The 20,167-nt window shown below is 37.0% G+C and overlaps 1 protein-coding gene across 1 annotated transcript in view; it reads right to left on the bottom strand.

Moving 5' to 3' along the window:
- The window catches only part of MBOAT2 (membrane bound O-acyltransferase domain containing 2), an 85,652-nt gene that overhangs the window by 7,562 nt on the left and 57,923 nt on the right, over positions 1-20,167 (bottom strand). The window contains exons 5-10 of the mRNA XM_034060671.1: positions 18,322-18,377; positions 10,103-10,157; positions 9,104-9,287; positions 3,019-3,211; positions 603-706; positions 210-274 (exon numbers count right to left, since the gene is read on the bottom strand). Coding sequence (XP_033916562.1) covers positions 210-274; positions 603-706; positions 3,019-3,211; positions 9,104-9,287; positions 10,103-10,157; positions 18,322-18,377 — 657 coding nt within the window. The remainder of the gene's footprint in view (positions 1-209; positions 275-602; positions 707-3,018; positions 3,212-9,103; positions 9,288-10,102; positions 10,158-18,321; positions 18,378-20,167) is intronic.

The raw sequence follows: 20,167 nt of genomic DNA, 5'->3' as shown, positions 1-20,167 counted from the left end.
AGAAAAACAGTTTCTATCACAACCTGATAGAAACTTGGTCTAAAAGAGAAGCCCTAAATTCAGAAGCTTTAATTCAAGTATTACAAGAAGAATGTCCCGTGCAGTTGCTAAACAAATGATGTTTTGTAAAGTTTAGCTTTAAATGTTATCTTCAACAAAATATTTATCTAAGAAACTGCAGTGAAGAAAAGCTTTCTTTTAACAAATACCTTTTAAGCCAAAGAGCTGTTTGGATATTCCAGTTATCAAGAAACATCTTGAAACTTGTGGAAAACTGTAAAATAAAAACAAATTATTTCTGTGATTGTAAAGTTACCAAAATTCTGATGTATAAATTATAAAATATCTCCTGACTCTGATGAGTTGAATAAAGTATTCACTCAACCACTCAAAACAACAAAATATTTTGGAAGTCAACTGACAAGCAGAAGATATTCAAAACAGACTCTATTTTTGATCCTTTCCTAAGGGTGTGAACACGTCATTTCTGACTTAGAACACACTCACTATCCTGACGAACAAAACGCGTAGGAAAAGTTACTGAAATTACAAGCAACTACCTACACGGGCACGTGTTTCATGTGAAAGAGACAGAAACAAACCTCTATTTGCTGGATTCTCAGATTTGATATTAGATCCCAGCGTGTCACTCCATTTTTATCATAGCCTCTAAAACCAAACCCTGCTGCATTATTAATTGCATCTGCTGCAATGAAACAAAAAGAAACAGATTAATTATAAACTGCCTGCATTACAAATCATGCATCCTAAATGTAGTGTGTTCAAAATATGTATCACATTTTAAAGGCTATTCATTTTTTTAAAATACTGAGATCACTGTACCAGAAAATAATCCAAGGAACACACTGGCTTCCAATTAAAAAACTAAAGAATGGAAGGTAGCTCTATGCACTTCATAGTGCAGATGTCCCTTCTCTCTCATACCACCTACTTAGACTTGATCAACTACACAGAAAAATAAACTCAATGACATGCATCAAGACTATGAAACACTGGCTGGTTGTAATGATTTGAGACAGCAGATCAACACCCATATGTGTCCTTGGTCATCACTACACAGCTACATTCTGTTAGCTCAGAAATGACCAAAAGCACTGCAATTCGATTGTCATGCCTTTTAAATTACAACCAGCAAGGAAAGAGAAATCACTCAGTTTGTATTACCATATTATAAGAACTTACTTTATACAATAGTGACTTGTAAGAAATTTGGGGGCTTATTTTCCATTTTCCTTTCTTCTCAACAACTTTCCCAAGGTATTAATCCAGTGTGTTTAGGAAATAAAACAAACAGACAGTTCCTTTCCTGAAGTTCCATTTCTCCAGTTACCTACTAGTCTGGAGAAGGGCTTTGTGACATTTGATTTATTACAGGGTAATTTATAATATTGTTATTTCCTCATGAAAAACGATTTTTAAACCCACCTTTGAAAGCAACAAAACTTGCTGCCGTTCATCTGATATCACTGATGTTGACTCAAATACTAGACAATGGTTTTATACTCAATTAGAAACAGCTGAAGACACAAACTGCACAATCTCTTGCTAGCTAGAGCGAAGACTACAAGTAGAGTAAGCACTCATTTCCTTAACCAGCATTTTAATAACTATTCATTTTAATTAATTAGTTTCATTAACAGATTTTTTTCTTCAGTGTAAAGAATAGTAATGTACAACTCCAAAGCATATCATCCAGTAGAACTGTTATGGCCCCTCACATTCTACTCATACTATTAGAAGTTTAGATAGGGTGAAGTGGAAGGAAGAAGGAAAAAAAAGCGCTATTTAGCAAACTAACAGTACAGAGTTGATCTAGTTTATTTTCTTTAGATTTTACCAAAGGAATGCTAGCTCTGCACTGCTAGTAAATGCATAAGGATTTATGCATTAATCTGAAGATGAATTACAGAGAAAAAAAACCCAAAGATTATTCATTTTTCAGATGACTCCTACTCTTTACAGATGATGCTACTGGTGCATAAGAGCCCAATATGCAAAATTATTTCATTCCACAACAAGCCCCAGAACTACTATATCCAGACAAGCTGAAAGCACTTCATTCATTGACCAGGAATGAAACCAGCAGCTGTAAATGAGTCATGCTGCTCTGCTACACTAAAGCTTTCTTTATTGTATTGTTTCCCACAGATTCTCTCTCAAAAGAGTTATGAAACAAATATGTAAAACTGGAGAGGAGGAGGAAGCTGATGAAATCTGGTTTGTGAGCCACTTTCAAGATGTCAGCTTATAAAAATACAGCATTTTGCTCTTGTATGTGTTCAGGTTTTACTTTTCAAATAACACAACCTGAAAATCAAAACATTCTTTAAACTGTATCATCTATTCAGAGTCTTAAATCAGTGACTATGGGCGTCATCCTGTTGGTCATCAGAACTTTTAATGAACAAAGATTAAAACTGAAACACGAACCATCAAATTCTGAAAACACTACTGGAAATGCCATCTACTATTAACACCACTGTAATACATCTGAATTTCAATATATTCAGTTTTCCTTCATGCCTGAATAACATCAAGCAAATTACTGATAACGACAAAGAGGCTCAGAACAACCTTTCAGATATGCCAAAATGAAGGTATAAAAACCCAAACCAAATTGAACCAAACCAGAGCTTGTACGTCAGAGCAGATTCACAATCTTTTCAAAAACCAAACAAAAACATCATTGCTAATTATAAAATTATTATTCTCAAAAAAAAAACCAAAACCCCCTTATGTTTCACTCAGATTTCTTCAGGAGACCATGATCCCATTTGCAACACCATCACAACACTGTGCTTAGATTTATGGCAAGTTTTGTTTCTCACAAAGAGACACCATTCAATATACTTTGACAATACTTCATAGTATTTCTAGGTACTCATGTTCTCCTAAGGCCTCAAGAGGGCACTGTCACTTTTTAGTACATGCTGAGTGTGCAGCATCTCAAATGAAACTCAAGACATACACTTTATTTTTTAATACATACACACTTACCTAAAGTCCATGCAAAATAATACTTGGGTCTGGCAGCCATAAGAGACATGTACAGGTAGAAAAACCTTACAGGCCATGATGCTGTAGCTCTGAAGTTGTCATCAATGTTGTATTCCACAGGCAAAGTTTCTGTAATTGTCATGTGGAAGAGTAAGGACAGTCCACAGATTAAGAGCTTCTGTGCCACAGCTATCTGAAAAGTTTAAGATGGGAAACTTTGTAAGCTTCCTTTTTGTTAATCTTCCGGAAACAAAGGCAGATTATAATGCTCCTTCCCTAAACAGATGTATATACATGTCAGTTTTTCAGCAATGTACTCTACCAACTTTAAAATAGTTGATAATATTTTATAGAGGCTCAATGAGTAGTTATCTGGAGTCAGGAGCACTACTTCTGGTAAACAACACAGCAAATCCAACCTCACTGCAGCGAGCCTGTATGAACCCTGTCAATACTGGGAACACTTTTTGCAACTCCAATTTTTTTTTCATTGTCAAATTACTGAAGCAAGTAAGTTTTTAGGACATCACAACACAAAGTACGTAACCTAGGACAAGAGGAGTACAATTATTGCAGAGATTCCCAAAACAACTGCAAAGCTTCAGTTCAGTTTTGGTAGTCTTTGGCATAATGCAAGTATTCAGTTCCTGCCCACCCCAATGTATCATCTATTAGATTATTACAATATATGAATTCTGAACCAACTAAAATACTGAAAGAGTTTATGCATATTCAGCTGAAACACCTCAGCTCTATACAGGCCTGTTTTCCCAACTAGAGTGTCCAAGCCATAAGGAGTCAAATAATATGCTCACAGACATGTAAAAATACATTGTTTAGGCAGGACCTGGACTCAGATTTTCTCAAAATACCATTTTAATACAACCACCACTCTAAAGAATATAGTCTTTAGGAAAACATTTGTAAGGTTCTGTTATCAAAACACAGAGAGCAACAATGCACAGCATTGACTGCTTTCAATCACTAGTCTGATCAACATCCCAAAGGTAGACACCATGTTCTGTGCGAACCCCTAACGTAACACACTGAGCAGCTAAAAAAGAGCAGCTTGAGAGCTAGTTCATTTAAATGTAATTTTCAAGTTTTGAGTGTAAGTGGTATCAATATTTAAACATTACAGTTTTCATTTACATTTCAATTTTATAGACACTGAACTTGTCAAGAAAACAATCAATCCAGCTATTTGTCTTTGAAGCATCAGAACAAAAAGACAACAAGAATCCTTTTTCTGTCCCTCCTGCTTCCAGTATACTTGCCCAAACTTTAAAAGATAACATCCTGCTTCAATTAGAGTGCAGCTTCACATGTCTAATTTCACAATGAAGAGTGATTCTGTTCCATGATACAGAATGGAGCAATAAATGCCCAACTGAAAACACAGATTTCTGCAAGACCCAGTCACGAGACATAAGTGGTGGTGCAACCTGATAAATAATTAGACTTGGAAAAGCCGTAAAACAGTGAGGAATACAACCATGGATATTGCATAGATCTCACGTGGCTCATTCTCAGAAGGCAATTCAGAGCAGATCAGAAAACCCAGCTAATTAAACAAACCAGCTGGTTAATTCAAGGGGCAAGTGCCTACTAACAGCTAAAACTGGTGTTTGATTATTTTTCTACTTGCTTTTTAATAAATTTGATTTCACTATTTTACTCTATTACAAGACCTCAAAGTAAAGGGCGTTGACTTTCTGCCCTGGTTTTGGCTGGGACAGAGTTAATTTTCTTCCTAGTAGCTGGTACAGGGCTGTGTTTTGGATTTAGTTTGAAAATAATACTGATAACACACTGATGGTTTAGTTGTTGTGAATCTTTAACTTTAGTAAGCAATATCCAATACATACAAAAGTTAGATATTTGTAAATACCAAAAGGCATCACCGCAAAGCTCTGAAGGCAGTTGCAAGAATTTAACTTCCAAGTCTAAGCCATAATTAAAAGTCATGTTCAATTTAGCATGAGAAACAGTATTAATAGGCTGCTAACATTAATACACAACTCAAAACATAACCGTATAAATTAGATTTTTTCCATCTTAAGATCTCTACAAAGTCTCAGAATAAGTTTTGTCAAATTATAAGTAAAGTTTTCTCTGTTCAAAGGCCTGCTTTTGCCACTGCCACTATTTACCAGTTTTTCTGTTGGTAAATAGAAACTATCAATCTGCATATTGAACCCAAAATATGCTTAGTAGCTGTTAGAAGATTTTTAATTAAATTGTGGAGGTGAAAGCCCTTCTTTTACAGGGAAGCATCAGTTTCAACAAAACTCATATTCAGAAAAAGTAAACTCATGCAGGGTTCTGCCATAAACTGTACGTTTAACAAAATTATCTCAGCAGTTTTTAGTTTGTGCTTGTAAGGAAAAAATACTGAGAAACCAGGGTTTTTTAAATTAATTTGTTTAGTATTTAAATGCTGTATTTCTACAATTTAACAGCAACATTTCAATGCAGGGACAAACACAACTTTAATCATAATTATAAATCTCAGCCCCTCAGTCAAGCTGATATCACTTACAGGGATCAGTATCAGGTATATTAGTGCCCTTCACAGTGATGGAGATCTGCCTCTACAAAGACTGTGAGACACAGTTCCTGTCTCCTCACCTTCAGTGCAAGTTTTTTTGCCTTTTCTTTCTAGTGAGTCAGATTAGAGAAACAAGTCAGGTGGAAAACCAGAGTTTGGGCTTGGGTTTTAGCTTTTGTTTCATTTCAGGTGGGTTGTTGGTTGGTTTTTTTTTGGTGGGGGGTGTTGTGCTGTTTGGTTTTGTTGTTGTGAGGGCTTTGTTTTTTGTTTTCTTTTGGTTTGTTTTTTAAATGACAACTTTGCTTAAGGCTGCATCAAATTATCCGAATCGGACCATAGCGCAGTACAAAGCATGATAGCACTGCTAGGATAAGCAAAGGTCCTTCCTTACCTTTCATGCACCCTGCCCCAAGAACATAGCATATTCAGCAAGAGTTTACACTTGGCCTGAATAGTTCATTAAACTATAGCCTTAGGCTTGTTTATAGCACTCAAGTTTTTAACACATTTACATACAAATAAAAGCTCCCACCTGACAAAATAATCTATAGTTCAATCACCAATATAAATGCATTAGGTAAAACATTAATTCACTTCCTATTGTTTAATTAACTAGGGAAGTGATCTAAACTTCTCTGCTGTAAATGGGCAATCACTGGATCACACAAGAGGGTTGGTCAGTTTTTACAAGGATGAAATAACTAATTTAAAAGTTTAAACTTTAAATTTCTTTCAAATATGAAAATAACTGTTCCATTAAGGCATTAAAAGACTAAGTTGCAGGATAACTTTGACCTCAAATGAAGTAGAACATACACCTTATTTTACAACAAGAAAAGTAGAAAGGCCTGACTTGTTTGGTTTTGATGAACAAAAACTGGGCATAAACTATATTAAAAATACCAAATTATGATAAAGGCTGGGAAAGAAAATTGGTACTTCAGCTACAAGACAGTGCCAGGACAAAACCAAATTAGACAGGGATGTAATTAGGTTGAAGGCTAGATATCTAGTCAGAGAAAGGAGTCCAGGAACAGCTTTCTAATTGAAGCAATAAATGTGAGAGTCATTAAGCTCAGAGATTCTGTAAATATATTACTGTATAAACATCTATAATCGATTTAAATTATACAAAAAGCTAGAAAAGGATCTTAAACCTTTTATTTGAATGAACTTGTTCTTGATTGATAAAGAATCAATAAGGAGCTCAATATAATATTGAACTATATTAAAGCATATTATTCTGGGGAGGTTAGCACCTCAGGTAAAAATTACAGGTAACTAAGCAAGAGCTTCACAACCTGTAGGAAGAGCCTGCATAATAAGCAAGAAAGCAGATATCTGCTGACAGGAATCTTGTATTTTAAGGGTAGCCATAATAAAAAGAAACTTACAAAGACAGATATTAATTTCTGAGAGTTGACACCACTTTGAGCACCAACAATTGATAGCTTGCAAAAAGGCACAATAGGAGGGATATAAGAAATAAGTTTTAATACTCTGACTTGGTTCATTTAACATGCAATGAACACACCAATAATACTAAACCAAGTTAACATCATGCAGTCAACACACAGTATAGAGGAGGAGGCTGCCATGAACTACTTTGGTTATGTAAGTATATTTAACAAGAAATGAAACTTACTGTAAGTCAGCTGAAGGGCTTTTTTTTTTCATTTACTACTTTAACATTTGCTGATCCCCATTACATTCCATTGGTTTTTTTTTGAGTTCCTGACAATTTATTGTTCTTAAAATAGCATGAGAATCAAGGAACAAATTTAAAGTATTAATATGAAGTTAATAGCATTAAAATATTATTCTAGAACAAGACAATTAATATTTTAATTGATGCAGCAAATGCAGTAAAATAATATTACTCATATTTCTCCAAAAGCACACAATACTCACTGGTGTTACAAAACGCAGACAGATTTCTCTAACACCAGTGGGGAGATGAAATAACAGCACAGACAGCTTCTCTTTATGTCGAAGCTAATGCAGCATAAATTGCAAAAAAGTTTCAAGCATCTCAAGGGCAATTTATTTTAAGGAAAACCACTTACCTGAAAGAGGAATCCATCATAGGTTTACATTAATTTCTATTGTCTTTGTTCAGGCTACTAGTAAGATTATGTGGTAAAAAGCTAGGTCATCCTATCAGGCAACCAGTAGACACATGTCCAGAAGTACTGACACTGCCAGATTAGTTCTGTTTATTTGCAGTCATTTTGCTACATATTTTTCTGCAGAAACAGCATTTTATGTACGTAAATGTGATGCCCCAACTGAGCCAAACAATGGTTAAAAACAAAAAGATGTGTCTGCAACTTTGCCAAGACAACACATCAATGTAGACTGTAGACTGTGAGGTGCCAACCTATGCGAGGAATTCTTCTGTGTCTTTCGCATCTACTTGCTCCACAGCATTTCTACGAGTTTAGATGCTCTGTCACCATGTGGAGCAGTTTAAAGGGTTATCATCCTCTACCCACCAGTTTAGATCCACTTGGTCCAAGTTACTACAACTACAAAAGACAGGTAGAATGGAATGTGCAAAGAGTCCTCATCTACATTCAAAGCAGATGACACAATCTATTGGGAGGCACTCAGTGTTAGCCCAGCTGTGAGGATGGTAACCTCTAGATGATAGGAATACCAGTTGGTCATCCGTAAATAAGCAGAGAGCAGGAAATTGGTGCTGGAATAATGAAAGCCATTCATCTAGCTGAAAATTTCCATAATAATTCTGCTTTTTAAGTGAGGTAATAATTATCTTAGGCAGACACAAGTTTACAAGTGTGAAAAGGTAGTATTTGGTACCCTAAAATTTAAGAAGTAACAAGGTAACAGGCCATACAATCTCTCCTGTAAGGTATGATCAACTGGACATTTGTATGTATTTGGCCTCTTTTCTAACAACAGAACAAAGAGAAAAAAGAAATGTGTGGATTACTAGCCACAGTGTTCTGGATATTCCGTCTTTTACTAGGCCTTCAGATCAAAATCCCTCTTTAACACTTCTCTCTACATGAATGAAAGCAAGAAAAATGAAACTCTTCTATGACTGTTTCTCACTTTGTTACATAGAGTGTTTTCTATCTGCTGCAAGAAGACATTAAAAAGAAATAGAATTTGTGAATGCTCATGGAAATTTACTGGAACTTTTAAGGCTCAGCTTTCAAATGACAAAATGTGCATTTCATCCTTACCAAGACTTTTCGGTATGGACAGTATATGCTTTGGAAGAAACACGCATGAACTGTTTCAATTTAAAGACAGCTTTTTACCATATAAGCTTGTTAGGAAGCTTCAGTTTAATCTGCTTTTATCCACAAGATCCAGACTGGAAACCATGGAGAAAACCTGCCTTAGAAAAGAATAAGTATTTAACTTTATGAGCAGGGAGCTATATTGTTCATGAATGAACTCCAGATACAGCTCAGAAGTTATGCCTGTAAACAAACAGTGCAAACCAAGCTTTCCATGCAATGATAACGTAAGCATCAGCACTGCAAGAGTCATACATCTTACATTTGGGGAAGGATCCGTTTGTTCATATTTGGTATCTTCCTTCCCATTTGCTTCAGACTGTTGCAGTTGGTATGATCTGCCTTCAATGAAAGTAATATAGTCTTTGTAAGAGCATAACGGGCCTGCCAGGATACCCATGAAATTACAGTTGTAACTTAAATACTCCAGTAGACTTGGCATGCGTCTGTAATTCAAACACAAGCAACTTGTGAGATGGAATGTGTAGTTCTACAGAATTTCCACAGCAGGAAAAGTCATACTCCATGTTATTGCTTACTCTAACTGCAGTAAAACCCACATGTAGAAAAGCAGTTTGTGTGTCTCTGGTAATCAAAGCTTAAAACATTCTACACATACTATTTCTTTCCAATCAGTACTGAGCATTTTCAGACAGATCTCCTGAACCCTGGTGACTCTCTCCTCGCACAGCAGAGATGTCTGAAGCGGAGCCTGGGGAAGGAGTAAGAAGGATGTTTCCCTGCATGTTTTTTCAACTCTAGGCTTTCTTGTTTTCCCTTCAGTAACTGAATTGGTAAACAAAGGTTTGTGTTAACTGGCAATAATTCCAATTAAGGGAAATTGTCTCAAGTCAAGCCTGTTTTGCCCAGGACAATATGCCACTTTCAAGTCTCTGAATAAAGAAAGGGGAAAATGTAAGTTAAATACTAAATACCAGAATTAAACAAGCATGTTCCTGCACCAGCTACTTTAAATGTGTACTGAATGTTAACTAGTCTCCTGCCTGATAGGACATTAACTTGCATAGACTGCCTAGAATTTAGAATGTTTTTCTTTACTAAGAATAAAAACTTCTAGCGACATTTTCCAGAACAGATGTATGAATTAAGCTACAAAGAGAAAAGCATGGATCCATTTTACATGGGTAAGCTCTATCTTGACTGTAAACTGTAGCAATTCCACAGAGCATTAAAGCAGCACACAAAACACCAGCTTCTTTCCACCCCAAAACTAGACTCACAGAGATGCCTGAAAGCCTACCTTACAGCCAAGCACCTCTGAGATGGAGTCAAATCTTCATTTTTCCGAAACATTCCTAGGGAAAAGGACAAGGAAAAATAAAGAAAAGCTAAACCCCCACACATGAATTAGCAGTTTCTTTACTCACTAGAGCAAGCCCCATGCTGCAGTGTAATTAAGTTCTCAAGCAATTTCAGATGTACTACATCATGTAAAATTTTTGCTGGAATTGGATCAAACAATTCTTAGTGTTGACAAAATTACAAACTCTTGTATCCTCAGTTATACCCAACATTACTACACCCGAAATCACATGGATTTCAGGAAAGCATCAAGATGGCTTGTAGTAGGTGTTGACAAGTAATTGTTCTAGATTGGTTAAGATTTCAAAGTCCACAAGTTTTAAACCCCTTATTCCCAGTTCTGGAAACTGGACAGATTCAACATTGCAGTAACGCAGGGACATCTCACTAATGACTGACTCAATGTATAGTATGAACACAGTCCAAGATAGATTTAAACAATTCAAAAGTTAAGGCAGATCTCAAGAGCACCTTCGTGCTGCAGCTCAAGACTGCAAACAAGGTTCAGTGAGAACATTAAAAGGTGCTCAAGTCTTTCACCAGCACCAAGGAGAAGCCCTCACCCCTGCTACAGAAGTGGGCAGGCCAAGTCTAAATTCAGCAGCAAGACTGAATTTACCTTCTTGCCATAAGGGACCATTTTCTGAAACACTGGTGGTTACCCCTGAAAGACAGGCTTCAAAATCTGTACTCCCATTAAAAAGTAAAAAAAATATGACCTTCAGCACTTAAAATTACTATTAACCACTAACTCAGGGGTAGAGATGAAGCAGAGCTCCTGATTTCAAGTAAGTCCTGGTTTATGCTGCCAGCACCACTTGTCAAAATGACTGACTGCTTCAGCTCCTTCTGCAGCCCCTCCACTGGTTCAGACATTGGCACACACGTCCATTCCCTGCCATTCATGTTTGCAAGTTTCCTTTGCCATCACAAGCAACAAGAAACTTATTTTTATGAGCACAGTTTCCCCAAAGGGAAGTTATGGAATCCCATGTGAATTATCTTCCTCCCTAGCAGTGCCTAAACTCAACAAACAATTTCTAACGAAGTTTCATGAAAGAGCAGAGGTAATATAGATATGAAATCTCAGTGTGCATTATGAAAATAGGTGATTTGACAGAAGATCCTTCTCTAGTCACGGAAAACTTGCCTTCAGCCCCATCCCTTGATGCCAGTAAATCCAGAGGGAAGCCCTTATATTTGAGAGAATAGGACAATTTTGGGACATTAGGAGAATGTTAACTGGAGACATTTTTTTTGATTTTTTAGATATCAAAATCATTCAAGCTTAAGACAAAAATGGGGGGGAGGGTAGAATGGAAGCCAAATCTCATTTATTTCTATGACTCACAGAAATACTTGCTAACTAAAAAGATGGTAACACTGTTGTCTTCATATGACTCCATGAACCGTGACCTATACACACTTAGAACTTTAAAACTGCACTTCTAACCTTAAAAGTAGCTGAGAATACGGATGGGTTAGCAACTTGCCATCTCCTCTCCTGTAATATGACCTGGAAAAATACCTTCCTCAGTCCTGATCACAGTGCAGAGTGACCCCTATTCACCTGCATTCAAGGCAAGAAATTAAAGGGCAAAGCATCACCCCAAACTTCATGCAAGCAGCTTCTCTTCCCTGTAGTTGCATTTCACATCATCTCCTTGTAGGAGAAACATTTTGAAAGGCCCTTTCACCTTCAAGGTCGTAAGATTACAGTTCTCAGTAGTGAATCTGTGAATTTAACACAAAAACTCCTGTAGATTAATGTAGATCACATTACAAGACTACTGTAGGGAAGTAGCCTGTCCTCAGCCCTCAGTCTCTCACAGCATATACAATGCAAATTGACCTGAGCAAGAGCATCTTTCACTGTTATACTCCACATGAGTATTCACACCCTTTAGTCAGAAAGTAGATGCAGTCACCAAGTGTGTTCAAGTGAACTTGTATAAAGCCAGACAAACCACTAAATAAATGTAACTAGACAAACAAAAAGAGAGATCAGGAAGAAAGAAATGGCATATTTGAACTGGGTTCCAGTTATATACATATGTAATAAGTCACTAAGGCCTAAATAACCTGGTGAGCAACACAACTGTTTTCTCAAACATACCACAAACAAGTAAGCCTCCATTAACTTTTCATTTCCCTACCGCACTAAGATCTACCTCCAGCCAGAAATTTCTCTGAGGTCACTTCAGTGACTTTCCCTGAATTAGTTTGTTGCAGGCTTCTTTCATTTAAATGTCTTCTCAGTGGCTTGAAGGCCCATTTATCACCTCTGCGCAGCATGCAAGAACAAGGAAACGATTGATCTCTGCCTCTGTCTACTCTTGAAAGCTTTCAGGAAGCTACTGTTAAGATTTTTTAACACATCGAAAATACATACGGAAAAGGTGCTCTTACATTGACGCTTCTCTAATGAGAGATGAATTAATATATATCCATTCAATATTTCCCAGACGGTGTATCTGCCCATGGGAACAAAGGCCTCATTAATCATAGCTCTTCCTTACCTTCTTCAGACTGGAGATGAAAAAAAAACCACTTTAACAGTACACCAGTGCTAGGGAACCCATAAAGTTTTGTAACCTTCCTCTAGGGATTATGACAATTATTTTCTCCTGTCCTAAAGCAGGACTACTACAATAGCTGCAGCTTTTAGTTGCTGCCAGCTCACAGTGGGGATTAAAAAAAAAGGGTTTTATCGAACATCAGTTAGAGAGGTGAAGCCATTTGGTCACTCAGGAACCGTAACTTGTTTTTCTCCTCTAAAGTAGGAAATACTCCTATGCCCTTTCCTTGGTGATAGAACTTTGTAAATCATCAGTAGCAAAATTTATCCCCAGCAGTCTAGATCGTGAGGAAGTTGCATCTTTTAATTCCTCCTCAAGAGATCGTATCCCAAAGGTACACACCAATATCCTGCCATATAGACTTTATTAAAACATATTATGACTACTATCATGCTCTCACTACAATATGTTTGCAATCGCATTATAGCACCACTCCACCTTTGCTGTAAATACGTTTGAATATATCTACCTTTGTATTTGTATGCAATCTGGCTAACCAGTTACTTACTAATATTGTTTAGATATAAGCCTGTATTACAATAATAATCTTAAACATGGAGATCATATCAGAGGCTCTTTTGTAATTACAGTCAATTTTGAGGTTGTGAAATGGATCACTAGCTGAGCACAAATGCATGCCGTTATTAAAATAGTTTAAGACCTTAAGACAGGCAGACAATAACAGTTTTAACTGTTACTAGTATATCAGCAGCAACAAAAGCAAACAGATAAAGATGCCAGTCGAGTAAAAACGCAAAGAAACTACAAAAAGCAAGAAAAATAAGAAGTCTTGATATCCAGAGAGCCATGCAAGCAAACATTGGTCCAGAACAACACTTGAAGAGCTTGGAGGGGAGAAATACAATACAATTCTTTTAAACACTAATGTACATGGCACTGCAATCAAAGTTATTTGGTAACAGATACTGAAATAATAATGACTATGCTGTCACTAACACAAGAGGGAGCACCTAAGAGAAAGAAAATAGATCAAGAGACAAGTGGAGAGAGCATTAAAAGAAACTCCTGGACATAAGAAGAAATAATAAAGTCAAACACAGATCAAAACTCATCAAAAACACAGATCCACACATCATGGCAGTTTCACTGACATAATTAGCAGACAAATTAGAGAAAAGCATTCTTGGTTAAACAGCTGCAACTTTCTTGCTATAATACCAGCATTTATAAAGTGGAACTGGGTCACAGCCACCTATCAAAAATCCGTATGTGTATCTAGTTCTACATACAGAAGTGCACACCTCTGTCTCAAGAGCTGTTCAGTTTTTCTCTTGCTCATACCTTCCCAAATACACTTTTAAAAACACAGCACTGCACCAGCTACTAGGAACAAGAAAAACTGACTGCTACTGCTGAACCCAGGACACTAATTTACATAATAAAAAAAAAGATCTGAAAAACCTCCCAGGTGCATGGTGTAGCATCCCAACTAATACGGTGCTTGCACGTGAGTTCCTCTAACATCACCTTCACTTCTTTTTCCTCTTCTTCCCATTTTCCATGTATTTCATCTGTCCATCAAAATTCCTCTCCTCTCAGGGGCCATACTAGACAGATGCTATGCTTTCACTATTTTGCAGGGAGAAATAGGCCCTAATAGCCTATTTGGAAATCTTACAGCCTTGTAATAGTAGAATAGCAATGAGGAAAAACAGCATAAAATAATCCAGACATTGGTCTAATAGCTTGATGTTGCAGCTAAGTAAATGAGACCTAAAATACTGGTGTAAGACTCAGCTTTAACTGCATTTCACCAATTATCATTCAAACTAAACTGCAGAAGTAAAAAAAGTCATTTGAGTTGCATATTCCTTGTACTCTCTCTCCTTTCAGTTCTCACAATATATGCAGTGCCTTACTAAATCAGTATCTACTCTGATGCTTACAAAAAATGGAGAGCACCAGATACATAAGAGGAAATAATAATTAGGGGGAAAAAACCCAGCAAGTAGTACTCCAGGAAAAACACATTTAAAAAATTAGCAGCTACAGAGCTGAAACCCTGGGGTGTATGGGATGGGAGAAGGGGACACACAGGAATAAAGAGTTTATTTCTTTTTGTGGTTGGAAAGCATATGAGCAGCCTCTGGGAACCAAGAAGCAGCTGACAGAACAGAAGAGTGTTATGGTTCTGGTTTCTTACCTGTATCTAGCCACATATATTTATGGAAAAATGAAACACAGTAATATGAAAAAATGCTTTGGAATAATTTGATTTCATGTTTTGTAGAGCAGGATTGAATTTGCCTTCAAAGTTTTATGCATTATTTAGTTTAATTAAATAAATAAGAAAAAGTTTGGAGGAAGCTGTGAGAAGATTTTTTTCCCATTTCAATATCAAATATCAAGTCTAACATTCCCTAGTTATGTGGGCTGAATTGCTTGGAGATTCAAAAATAAATACATTGCAAACTCCAGAACTTCAATGGGTCATGAATATAAACATTTGAAGAGACTCTTTGTTCAAGATTCATTAAGCACTAGAATTAAAAGCAAGCTGCCAAAGGGCATAGAGATTAGAGAGGTTAGATTTGGATATGGGCCTTTTCCTGTAAAGATTCATCATCTCATGTGGAATTGCAGCAAGATAAGTGATTCTCTGTGGGGATGAGTAGGTTATAAACAGAAAGAGAAAATGCTGTATGGACTCATTGCAAGATGCAGTTAGGCAGTGACAACATCTCTCTTCTCCCCTGCTTAACTTCTAGTACCTTAAAATTGCAAAAGCTTCTCTACTTGCCACCATCTCCTAGCTAGAAATTTCTTGTGCAAGTATAGTCCTCCAATTTATAGCCCTTCTAACCTGCACCTGTAGACAAGGCCCTTACTTGTAGAGTAACTGCAATGCAACTTTGCTGTTCCAAAATATGCTAGTCTTAAATTTTATGACAATTCAGAATATAGGATCTGAAGCACAAAAAAAGTTCTTCTCCCTTAACTCTGCCGTTAGCTGAAAATGTTGCATAAATAAATCTAAGTATTGCCATAAAGTATGAACACTGCCACAAGCAGTCTCCAAATAATGCAAAAACCTTTCTGCCTGTCAAATACATACATGTGTAATGCTGAAGATAACCAACAAGAAATACAAAGCAAATTTTAATATATTGACTGCTCATTTTTGGCAGCATTCATTAAAGTAACAAGAAACTCCAAGAAGGCAAGAACGATCAAGGGCTTCAGTTCCAAATGTCAGAGTACACCAAAGACTTACTCCAAACTTACTCATGTGTAAACCTGTGATCCATGCTACCTTCTGAAGTCAGTATTACACAGCAAGCTTAAAACGATCTATGCAACTTGCATAGAATTTTCGTGCTTAAACTCCCTCCCCCACAGTAAGTGCACAGAGATGTAACAGTTACAGTGATAACTATCCTTGGAATTAGCTAGACAGACTCTTTAATATGCAGCATGAGTGAACGGTCTTCATTATTACATCCAGTTCTCTTCAGGACTTCCAAATCTAACACTGAAACCAGCTGAACACAACGAACAGGCTGCCAGGAAAAGATCAAGTTCAGATGTCTCCCTTACCAAAAAGCCAACCTAACTACAACCGGAGTTCTGAAGCTTACCAAGATCTTCCAGTACACCAAACACCTTTCTTTCAGATCTTTACTTTCATTACCTCTTCTTGGACATGCATAAAAAACAAGGCAAGAGGAAAATAATCTGTAATTAATATAGCCAAGCTGATATGACTACAGGCTCAGAGTACCATTAATCACTTTTACTGATATTCAACATTTTCTCCTCGCCCATCAGTATATGTGAAAGTATTTTCCAGTGGAAGCATGGACCTTCATACAGTGAACAAAACCCCACTGACAGCAGGCTTGTTTTCAATGATTTCTCATGACGGACCCCTTTTAAGTTGTCTATGGTTAAAAATCATTGCTTCAGTATAACTTCCATTTCCCCTGTACATCTTTTCTCTGCATCTCCTGACACCAAACCAGGAGTTGCTCCTGAATTTATATTGGTCACATCAACTTTTAAAAGTCATGTTCACATTGTGCTCCCAGCAATGGTCATCATCCAACTCAAGGACAATTGCAACCAGAGAGAAAGTTTTCCAATATAATATCAGCTACTCCCCACAGGCTGATAAAGACTCAAAAGGATCTCTGATATGCTGTCAGCAAGGAAGAAAATTTCAAGGTTTATACTCAGAATTCAATTATATCTACATGAAATTTAAACAGAAAGTAAATTGGGTTTACGAGGAAAACAGAAAATATCTGAATTAACATAAGTAGGGAAAAAAAGAATAGATCGGTTTGTGAAGGAAGTTAAGAATATATCTAATTAAATGAAGCATTTGTTTCAAGATTACCAGGAATGCTCACATGCTTTTCCCATACCACAACTCCACTATCTGTGTATGATGTCAGCAAATCGAGAACAGCTCTTTCCTCAAGCAAAATAATAATAAGAGAAAGCATTTATCTTTGATACCAGAATTATTACTTTCTCATAATAAGCTGTTTCATCTAGCTTGTGTACTCTGTAGTCTATTTGATTATAGTCTGCAAGACAAATACTTCTGAATAATTTTCTCTGGAAGTTAAACATCAACTAGATATGCCCAGCATTATTTATTTTGATTCCTACAAGAATTCTTACAAAAGGTGTTTTCCCCACTTCTCATATTCATCAGTGTTGTTTCCTACAGGCTTCTCTAGACAGTGTTGACAAGAATGGAAAAAACTTGAACACCAGCAGCACTAAAGCTAGGATGTATATGAGACAAACATACTGAACTCCACACATAATGTTACTAAAGACATTTCAGAAGAACAGGTGGCTTGATCCAGGTGGCTGGGGCTACACTCCCAAATCTTCAACCAGCAGCTGGAGCTCCAAGTGATTCGAGCTAATTAGCAAGATTTATTGGATGGTATTGTCAAACTTTAAAATGAAAATTACCCCTTTGAATTGAAAGGTAACTAAACATTTAGATACCCTACTCAGGAAAGCCCACAGCAGGATTCATTTTTGTCTTAACTAGACCCGGCTTATCTGATGTATAAATCCAAGAGGAGAAAAGACAGACACAGTTAGATAACCTCTCTGTTGACACTGACAGGTTAGTAGCAAGTGTAATTATGATAATAAACTAAACAAAGCACATGATGAAAATCAGCATACATGGCACATATTAGACTTCTAAGGGGTGCTCAGTGACTGACGTGACATGTACTTTTCCTAGCAATCTGTCAGTAACAATGATCTCCAAATTTATTCAGCCAATTCTCAGGATCAATACTCCAGCCCAAAATAATGTCAGTGGTCTTTCGTCATTGGGTCCAGAAGTGCCATTGGCCTTCTGATAAATAGTATCTTCTGCACAATGTAAGCATTTTCAGAGCTTTTGCAGCATCTGAGCAACATTTCCTGGTACTTCATTAGCAAGCATTTAAAGAATCAACTGAGACACAAAAACATATTTTGTCCTAACACACACTGGACTAAAGTAACTCACTGACTCATGATTAACTTTCCTAAAATGTATTTGCTATGGATAATTAAACACAGTTCAAAGAAATCTTACCATCATGAATCTCAAATGCCAAACTAGTGATCTTCTGCGTAATTATCATCATTGGACTGTTTTAAGAAAAGAAAGAATAAATTAGAAAAAAGTTCAGCTTTTCTTTCACAGGTAAACATCAGGGAAAGTGTGTATTAATAGCCCAGGTTAGTTACTCTCAACTGGAAGATTCTCAGTGCAAGGATAAAGTGATTAGTCTCTGGAGCTCAAACCATTTCAGATTTTTCAATGCAATGAAAATAATTTAATCCTTAGATACAGTATTTGATAATCTCTGCCTTTTATTGCTGTGTTAGGTTCCGCAAACATAGTCAGTATTTCAGAATTATTTTCCACTAACATAGTTTATTTTTTTTACAGTGGGAAGAGTAAAGCAAAAAGGGCAATCAGAGCAATTAAGTACATTTTAAATTACAGCAGCACCAAGGAAAGGACAATAAAAATATACCCAAGTTGAAGAATACTATAAATTGTTCAGATTTTCAGACCACTTCCACTGTTTCTACTAACACTTGGTGCTCTTCTTTATTTTTCTACCTAGAATTATTATTTCCTTCAAGTAAACATATCTGGCAAAACAAAACCCCAGTACAATTTACATTGGAGCCAACACAAAAGAGTTCAGAGTTTGTTCTGAGTTTGGTACACTTGAGCAGATCTTAAACTGTCCAAGATACATTCTTCCCTAGCTAAACAAGTCAGCTTTATATTGAGAGATTAGACAATCTTTGCAGTACTAAGTGCTCTTGACTGATGCAAATCCCAGCACTGAGAACCCCTTAACTGGGGGCAAGAAGAGGATGGGGCAGAGCATGAAGTAAATCATTAGAATTTAAAAGTTTAATTTTGGAATCAGATCTCAAAAATGCATCAGGGACTCTGTATTTACCTCATAGCTTCTGAGCTGGAGACCAAACAAAACCTCACCACAACAAAACAATGATACTGTAGGATGGGCACATAGTTTTTTTCAAGTCTTTTGACTGCACTTGGCCTTTTTAGAAGATATTAAAAGTTGGCATAGAAAACCAAATCCAACAGCCATCAAGTTTCCTTCACTGACAGGGAAATGCCAGTGTTTTGCCAGATGGCTCAGTCTGACAAATTCAGTTTTTTAATGTTACGGCTATTTCAAAACACACAATACTTTCAGTCCTCCAAATGTAATCAGGGAAAAAGGGCTTTCCCTACTGTATTATCAGTGCCCCAAAATCCTGACACTAAGACTACAATGACAGGCAAGGCTCAGCAAGGAGTGGAACACTAAACAAAACCAGACAGTCTGGAAATCCCTCGTACCTCTTTCTACCATTTAAGCTGTAGACTTGCCTGGTGGTGGCAGAAATCACCAACTGATTCTGAACATAATGGGTGGTCCTTCTGTAAGTGGACATGTGACAGCATGGATCCTGCCTGGTGAAAGGATGGAGACCAGGAGGAGTTCTGTCAGACCTCACATTAATTCTAGCTGTCTCGCTGATGCATCTGTCATTGTTATCATAGCAGACTCCAGTGTTCTTTCTCTTCTCAAGTGCCTATTCCAGTATCATCAAGGATCTGGCTGAAGAGCAACAATCTAGACACTAAAAGAAGAAGAGTCCTTCCGGGAACAGAAAGGCTGGGAACCAGAATTTTAATGATCCGGTTTAGGTGCTGGCAGAAAGGCAAGAAGGCAGTGGGAAGGCTCACTGGCAGCTGGGATCTGCTAGTACTGCAGCCAGGACCACTCAGCCCTGCAAAAGAAATTGCACCTCCAGCATGAGGTCTCCTCCACTGTTTCCACTGCCAGTGCATTGATATCTTCCTTCAAACTTTTTGCTGATTCTCTGGGACACCTCAGGTGGGT

This window comes from Melopsittacus undulatus, chromosome 3 (genome assembly GCF_012275295.1).
Source record: "Melopsittacus undulatus isolate bMelUnd1 chromosome 3, bMelUnd1.mat.Z, whole genome shotgun sequence".
Classification (NCBI taxonomy): Eukaryota; Metazoa; Chordata; class Aves; order Psittaciformes; family Psittaculidae; genus Melopsittacus; species Melopsittacus undulatus.
Note: the sequence above shows the minus strand (reverse complement) of the source record. Positions and strands in the feature narration are given on the sequence as shown.